We start from the raw sequence: 8,747 nt of genomic DNA on the forward strand, positions 1-8,747 counted from the left end.
ATAGTCACCCTGTTTCATGACATGATGCATAAAGAAATTAAGATCTATGTTGATGATATGATTGCAAAATCTAGAACTGAAGAAGATCATCTCCGAGTCTTGAGGAAATTGTTCTTAAGATTGCGAAAATTTTAGCTCAAGCCCAACCCAACAAAATGCATATTTGGAGCCAGATCAGGAAAGTTGCTGGGCTTGTCAGTAGGAAGGGGATTGAGATTGACCCGGATAAAGTTAAAGCAATATAAGATCTTCCTCCTCCAAGCACTCAGAAAGAGGTTTGAGGTTTCCTAGGAAGGTTGAACTACATTGCCCGGTTCATTTCACAATTGACTGAGCAATGCGATCCAGTATTTCACCTTCTGAAGAAACATAATCCAGGAGAATGGGATGAGGAATGTCAGAAAGCTTTTGACAAGATAAAGCAATACTTGTCTAATGCTCCAGTACTATCACCGCCTAGTCCAGATAGGCCATTGATATTGTATCTAACGGTGTTTGACAATTCCATGGGATGCGTCTTGGGCCAACATGACGAAACAGGAAAGAAAGAAAGAGCAATATACTATCTCAAAGAAGAAATTCACGATTGTGAAATGAGGTACTAAATCCATTGAAAAGTTGTGTTGTGCTTTAATTTGGACAACTCGAAGACTAAGGCAATACATGTTGTATCATACGACTTAGCTCATTTCAAAGTTGGATCCTTTAAAGTACATGATGGAATCTACTGCTTTAAATGGGAGAAAGGCTAGATTGCAAATTCTGCTCTCTGAATTTGACATAGTATATGTAAGTCAGAAGGCTATAAAAGGAAGTGCAATAGCTGATTTTCTAGCCAGCAGAGCCTTGGAAGACTATGAGCCTTTGAACTTCGATTTTCCAAATGAGGACTTAATGTATGTGGCAAACACTGAAGAAAACCCTCAAATAGACCACATCTGGAAGTTAAATTTCGATGGAGCTTCAAATGCTATAGGTAATGGAATTGGGGCAGTCTTGGTATCCCCAAGTGGAGATCATTATCCTGTCGCTAGCAAGTTGGACTTCGATTGCACAAATAATATGGTAGAATATGAAGCATGTATTATGGGTATTCGTGAGGCCATTGAACGTAAAATCAAAGTGCTAAAAGTGTATGGAGATTTCGCATTGGTGATATACCAACTCAAAGGAGAATGGGAAACCAGAGACCCTAAGTTGATCAATTATAAAGAACTGGTTCTTGAATTGGTTGACAAATTTGATGACATCACTTTCTGTTATCTCCCACGAGATGAAAACCAGATGGCTGACACACTGGCTACTCTAGCCTTGATGATTAAGGTGAACAAGTTAGAAATCATGAAGCCTATTCAGATGAGCATATATGAAGTTTTGGCTCATTGCTACAGTATTAAAGAGGAGGGAAAAGATGATCACCCTTGGTATCAGAGTATACTACAATATGTGAAGAATCGAAAATACCCTGATCAAGTGACAGAAAATGACAAGAGAACACTAAGAAGAATAGCAATTGCGCATGTCTTAGATGGGGAAGTGTTGTACAAAAGAGAGAAAGATCAAGTGCTGTTAAGATGTGTAGATGTCATAGAGGCTAGAAAGATCCTGGAAGAAGTCCATGAGGGCATTTGCGGAACCCATGCAAATGGTTTTACAATGGCCAGACAGATCATGAGATTTGGATACTATTGGTCTACTATGGAAGGGGATTACATTAGCCATGCCAAGAAGTGTCATAAATGTCAAATTTATGGAGATAAGATACATGTACCTCCCTCACCTCTGCACGTTATGATTGCTTCGTGGCCGTTCTCCATGTGGGGCATGGATGTTATTGGGCTAATATCACCGAAGACTTCGAATGGGCATCGTTTCATCTTTGTGGTAATTGATTACTTTACCAAATGGGTGGAAGCTGCTTCATATGCAAATGTCATGAAGTCGGCGGTTAGTAAATTCTTGAAAAAAGAGATCATTTGTCGATATAGAATGCCTGAAAGAATCATATCCGACAATGCGTTGAATTTGAATAATAACACAATTACGGAGGTTTGTAGTTAGTTCAAGATCAGTCACCATAACTCGTCGCCATATCGCCCAAAAATGAATGGTGCAGTAGAGGTGGCCAATAAGAACATGAAGAGAATTGTGGGGAAAATGACTGAAACCTACAAGGATTGGCATGAAAAGCTATCATTTGCTCTTTTAGCTTACCGAACATCTGTTAAGACCTCTATTAGGGCAACACCTTTTTCTCTAGTTTATGGGATAGAAGTCGTTTTACCTATTGAAGTGGAGATTCCTTCTCTTCGGGTATTAGCTGAATTGAAATTGGATGAAGCAGAATGGGTTCAGTCTCGATACGACCAGTTGAACTTAATCGAAGATAAAAGGTTAAAAGCCATCCAACATGGTCATTTGTATCAAAAACGGATGATACGAGCCTATAACTACAAGGTTCATCCCAGAGAATTCCACGAAGGCGATCTGGTGTTGAAGAAAATTCTTCCTATACAAAAGGACTTTAGAGGGAAATGAATGCCAAATTGGGAGGGTCTTTATGTCATAAATAAGACCTTTTTTGGTGGAGCTTTGATTCTAAGTGAGATGGAAGGAAAAAACTTGTCAAATCCTGTAAACTCAGATCAGTCAAGAAATACTTCACTTGAAGAAAATGGACCAAAGTGAAAACCTGCAAAGGGCGCTTTGATTCCTAAAAACAAATGGAGAGGCCAAGGTGAAAACCAGCAAAGGGCGCCTTGAGATCAAAAGGGGATTTGAGTTGAAAACCCAAAAAGGGTGGCTCAAATATTGATCAGAATGGGGCATGAGGTGATCAGAACAGTTCAAATTTTGATAAGATTAGGTTATGTAAAGATCTTGCTATACCTGAATCAACAGGAAAGGGTATGCGACATCTTGGAGCATTGACAGAGTACTGTAGATCTCCTAAATACATGTCAAACTCAAAAGGGTCTTCAGAAAGTTTGTACAGAGAAGTTCAAGCTGCGATATCTGAGGCATCTAGTTTTTATACTATTCATATTTGCTTCCTTGGAATACTTCATTCTTTTTCAAGATACAAATCAATTCCTCTTTTATTCTCAATATCCTTAATATTTTATTCATTGTAAGTTATGCTCTCAAATCAAGTCTATTTCTATCCATTGTTGTGTTCTCTTTGCAAGCATGTTGCATTAGAATAAAGGATTAATGGACTAATAAAAATTTCACAAAGGAAGTTCTGCATATTACTCGAAAAAGTTTCTAAATAATACAGTAACCTAAAACAGAACTTTTTTTTAGAACGAACCAAGTTTAAAGGTCAGAAATCTAAGAAGGAAAAGTCTGAATCAAGACAATCCTTTTGGATTTTGTTGACAAAACATTGATTGAACAAAATAATCATGAGTTAGTAAGAAGAGACCTCTTTGGTAGAAAATTCTTCGTGCATAAATTTTGGATGTGACACTTTAAGAGTGGTATAAAAACCAAAGAATTACACGTTTGGCATCTTTAAATGGCGATGGGAAAGGATTGAGAAAAGACCAGATCTCCTCATTTTGTAGTTACGTCTTGAGGATGAAGATACAACTTTTTGCTACCCAGAGGATTGAACTTGTAGATTTACAGTGGGGGCAATTTAATTAAATGTTTCATTGAAGACACCGGCCAAGAAGGAACGTGTTGAAGCATGGCCGTGACAAAGCCTTAATAACTTCGAGTAATCAACCTAAATAGGATCATTCTCGGAAAAATAAAATTCTGCATTCATGCAAACACCATTCACACATGTCTAGTTAGGAGCATTTGATTCATTTTGATCATGCCATCCTAATCATTTGACATAATTACGTTCATTATACAGGTCAGGTTCCCTAGAGAACAGATCAGGGAAATTACAGATCTTGTCTCTCTAAGCAATAGCGGAGCAGATCAAAGACAGTGAATCTTATCTTCAAGAGTAAGGAAGCAAATTTAAGCCACAAGTCCTACATCCCTGGTCAGCAATGGAATAGACCGAAGAATTACAGATCTTATCTCCCTAAGATTACAGCGGAGCTGATTGAAGCCGGTAATCCTATTTCCCTGAGATTACAGTGGAACGAATTAAAATAAAGGATCTTATCTCTCTGAAGTTACAGTAGAGTAGATCGCATCAGGTCTTATCTCTCTGAGATTACAGTGGAATAAACCGAAGAATTACATGTCTTATCCCCCTGAGATTATAGTGGAATAGACCGAAGAAATTACAGACCTTATCTCCCAAGCAGTGTAGTGGAGCAGATTAAAGTCACAACAGCGGATCTTGCTTCCCCAATATTACAGTTAGAAAGATTGAAGCTGCAATAGTAAATCTTACTGCCCAGTCGGTGCAGTGGAACAGATTGAAGCTACAACAACGAATCTTGCTTCCCCGACGTTGCAGTTAAAAAGATTAAAGTTTCGAGTTACAAATCCTATCTCTCTAATATTGCAGTGGAGTGGGTCGAAGTACCAATTCCTATACCTCTAAAGACGCAGTAGGATAGAATGAGGCAACTCAAAGAAGAAGAGCACCAAGGTCCAACACGACTGGTCAAAATTGGCCATTTTTAGAGTCTTTGCTCCGTTCCCGTTACACAACAATGAGCAAAGAGGGGCAGCTGTAATACCCTAATTTTGCCCGGCCCAAATCAAATAAATAAACAAAATATATAAAAAAATAAAAATAAAAACAAAATTATTAAGAGTTCATTAGTCCAACAAACTCAAAATACAAGCTAAGTCCATTTACAGATAGCCCAATAACCCAAACAGATCCCAAATACCCAATTAACCTATCCCAAACCAAAACCCAATTAACCTAGCCCAGCTAATGTGGAAACAAAAAACCCTAACAGTATCCAGCGCCGCATTAGCCACGAGTGCTGCCTTCACCCATGCGCGTCGCCATGCACCGCCACGCGTACCTCTGTACGGCCACCTCCGTACCTCCACGTAGGTCCCCGTATGCCGTACCTGCAAGAAGGACACACAAACAAGCAGGAAAACGAAGATAAAAAAAAGGGAGCAAAAAAAACAGAAAATAGGAAAAAAGATGGCAGAGAAAAAAATAGATGTATTTTGATTTATTTTATTTTATTTTATTTTATTTTCAATTCGGCTATATAAGGTTTTTTTAACGTTTGCAAGGGTTACAGAGATACACGATCAATACAAAGAAAAAAAAGGAGGAAACTATCAGTTTTTTTGAAGGTGGTTCTCTTTTCTTTCTCTTTCACAGCGTTTTCTTTACTATTTTTTTGTTTCTTTCTATTTTCTATACGGAAAAGAGGGAAGAAAAGAGGGGATCTTACCTTGTCGTCAGCGCCGATGAAGTCCTTTTCCTTTTTGCATGAATCGGGGTCGGATGGACGGAGGCTTGGTTCCTGAAACAACTAAGGGAGGGCTTAGTTTTTTTTTTAACTGCTAAAACTTTTTAGAATGCTGCCAGTTTAGGGTTTTGATTTGACCCTCATATGATACACGAAACGACATCGTTTGGAGTCTGATCAGTGGCTCCAAAACGGTGCCGTATTGACCATTGCCCAGCAACCCGATGATCTGACCCGAACATCGCCAGATCCACGTGTTTTGGTCTAGGAGGGAATATTTGCGCCACTAGTCCTCTTGATTTATTTCATTGATTTAATTCGGTTTTTTGTTTATTTTCAAAATTTGCCCCACATTTTCGATATTACTTCATTTTGGTCCATTTGCAGCGCAGCGTTTGAGTGGGCAAGGAATATTTCCTATTTTAGTCCCTATGTTATTCGCGCTTTGTAATTTGGACTTTTCCTTTTGTGTATTTCAGATTTACCCCTAAATTTCTGCTTTAATTCCAAATCAGCCCATTGTTTTATTAATTAGTTTAATATCAATTTATTATTATTATTTGGTATTTTTTATTATTGTTACATTTGGTTACATTTTCGGTTATTTATTGTTTTACATATATATATTACTTTATTATGCACTATTATTTTTAAATTCTTTTATTTCATTATTATCATACATTATTATTTTTACTTTGTGATTTAATTATTTTTTATATAATATATTTTTAATAGCTTTTATTTTATAATATACTTTTAAAAGCCATTTTTATATATTTCATCTTTAAAGATTTGTATGATAATATCGCTATTTAATATTTTTTATGTATACAACTGTCGAAACCATTTTTAAATTTGAAAACAGGGGGATCGACTTTGAAAATAAAAATGGGAGTCGCCACCGATCTTTTATTAAGGTGTGATCGGATCACCTAGAAAATAATTTTAGGTCTTCGAATTTTGAGAAAATAGGTTCAGGAGTCGGTTACGCACGAGGAAGGGTTAGCACCCTCGTAACGCCCAAAATTGGTACCGAATTGATCATTTTATGTCTTAGTGTTGAAACTTTGAAAAGCTTTTAAAATACGATCCTTCCCCTTTCTTATTAATTTCATAAAAGATGCATGGATAAATCGATGCGAATACCAAAGACCTCCTTATCTTAGAGTAATAAAATGACACACCCAATACATTAGGGCACTGCATTTTTAGTCCTCGAGAATAAGTTTGTCTTTTGATTTTCAAAACTTGCATGTGAGATTTAAAAAGGATATTCAATTTCTTTAAGTCCGATGAAAAATTGAAACCCAAGACATTAGGGCGCGATTTCTCAAAGTTCCGAGCATTGAATATTGCCCTTATTATTTTTTTTAAAAATCCTCATTTCGAGAAACTGACACATCACATCCAGTACATTAGGACACGACTTATCGAATTCCCGAGAGTGAGTTTTATGTATTTTGATTAAAGAAAACTTTTGATTATTTAGATTCAACGAGGAAAATAGAACCCAATACATTAGGGCTCGATTCTCTCGGGGATTCCAAATATCGAGTCTATGTGTTATTTTGAAAGGCTTTTGTATAAAATAACTGACATTTGTAATCTTTTTGAAAAAAAATGATTGCATAATAATGTACAACGCGAAATAACAATTTTTACACTAAAGCATACGCCAATACATAACAAAGATTCAATATACGCGAATAAATAATATCATACACATAAGAGCAACAATTCTTATATCCTATATTATGCAAATACTAACATCCACATTAGCAAGTAGAATGAATTAAAAAGTCAATCTTATAGAGGTAAGAAGCAAATTAAATAAAATGTGACAAGTTTCTTAATAAACAACATTAAACAATCGCGAAAGAAGGAAATTATGTATTAATAGGTTTGAAGTAAGTGCTATATATATGTGTGAAAATTTGAAATAAATAAAATACAATCAAAGACAAATATGTCATAAAATAATAGTAACTCAATAATTTAAAAAATAAATATTATCAAAATACATAAAGATATATATATTAATTTAGATAAATAATATATATAAAGAAAATAATAATAATGTAAATAACATACGTATATACTAATAATAGTAATAAAATAATTAGTAAATTAATATAAAAAACCAATAAAAAGGGGTTAAATCACAATTAGATCTAAATTAACGAGAAATTAATGTAATTAAAACAAAGCGGGGGACTATATCGCAACGCGCGAATTATATGGGGGCTGAGTAGGAAATATTCCCTCCCTTCCAAAACGCAGCGTTTTATGCGGATCAAATTGAAACAAAAATAAAATAAAAGATTAAATTTAAAAAGAAAATGAAAATAAAGAGGGTATTGAATTGAAATACCGCGCAAAAAAGAAGGACTCGACGCGCAATTACCCCTCCCCTACCAAACACGCGGATCTAGCCGCAGTTGGACTGGGTTATCGAGTATGGGGCAATACGGCGCCGTTTTGGAGCCACTGATCAGACTCCAAATGGCGTCGTTTCACAGTACGCATAAAGCCCAAAAGACCCAGGCATTAAGCCATTTCTGCCAATCCTACAAACCCTAGCCACTCTCTACTTAAAACTTAGCCTCCCAAACACCAATTAATCTCCGCCCAGACACCAACGGCGACTGAGGGAGCGAAGATCCAACGGTTTCACAAAAGGTAATTTCCCTTTTATTTTACATCTCCTTATACATCTATATATTTGATAAGAAAAAAGGAAAGAAATATGAATCGAAAAAAAGAGAGCAGAATCCAAAAGAAAAAAAAGGGAAAGGAAACTTGAAAGATCACCTTTCAAAAACTTCTCTATTGCTTTTTGATTCTTTCTGTATATGGATCGTGTGTGTCACCTTTACAAAATTTAGAAAATGGCTTTATAGTCGAAGATAAAATCAATCCAAAATACAACCAATATCTTTTTTCTTTTTTTTCTTTACTGCCGTTTTCTGTTTGTTTTTTGTTTGTCTACTTGTGTGCAGGTACGGAGGAGTTTAGCTGGTGGTACGGAGACCAATGTGGCGTGGAGGCACTGCATGCGTGGGGAATGGCTTGGCATGCGCGGACGGTGGCCTCGGTGGCTGCGGCGTTGGCGAAAACCCTAGAAGCCTCTAGGGTGCTCCACTGATTTGGGCTGAGTTCTGGGCCTGGGAGAGTCGGGTTTAGAAAGTTGGGTTTAGGGTCTGTTAAATTTGGGTAGTTTAGGTTAAAACGGTTTGGGTCATATTGTAGTTGGGTCTTGTGCTAAACGGGTTAGTTATTATGGGGCTGGATGTAAATGGACCTTAAAAATGGACTTTTAATTTTTATTTGTTTTATTTGTGTTTATTATTTAATTTGGGCCAGGCAAATTTGGGTTATTACAGCTGCCCC

General features: G+C 36.5%; 1 protein-coding gene across 1 annotated transcript; it reads left to right on the top strand.

The window, feature by feature from the left end:
* Nucleotides 1–717: 717 nt before the first annotated feature.
* Nucleotides 718–8,479, top strand: LOC105786822 (uncharacterized). The gene is made up of 4 exons (XM_012613300.1): nucleotides 718–976; nucleotides 1,070–1,884; nucleotides 2,062–2,490; nucleotides 8,357–8,479. Exons 1-4 carry the CDS (start codon nucleotides 718–720, stop codon nucleotides 8,477–8,479), a joined length of 1,626 nt encoding a protein of 541 aa, XP_012468754.1.
* Nucleotides 8,480–8,747: the final 268 nt, after the last annotated feature.

The sequence above is a fragment of the Gossypium raimondii genome, chromosome 1, assembly GCF_025698545.1.
Source record: "Gossypium raimondii isolate GPD5lz chromosome 1, ASM2569854v1, whole genome shotgun sequence".
Classification (NCBI taxonomy): Eukaryota; Viridiplantae; Streptophyta; class Magnoliopsida; order Malvales; family Malvaceae; genus Gossypium; species Gossypium raimondii.

Coding starts and splice junctions, on each gene's coding strand:
- LOC105786822 (XM_012613300.1), top strand. CDS start 718: ATGGAATCTACTGCTTTAAATGGGAGAAAGGCTAGATTGCAAATTCTG. Junction 1,885..2,061: donor GGCATCGTTTCATCTTTGTG/GTAATTGATTAC, acceptor GTTTGTAGTTAG/TTCAAGATCAGTCACCATAA. Junction 2,491..8,356: donor AATTCCACGAAGGCGATCTG/GTGTTGAAGAAA, acceptor ACTTGTGTGCAG/GTACGGAGGAGTTTAGCTGG.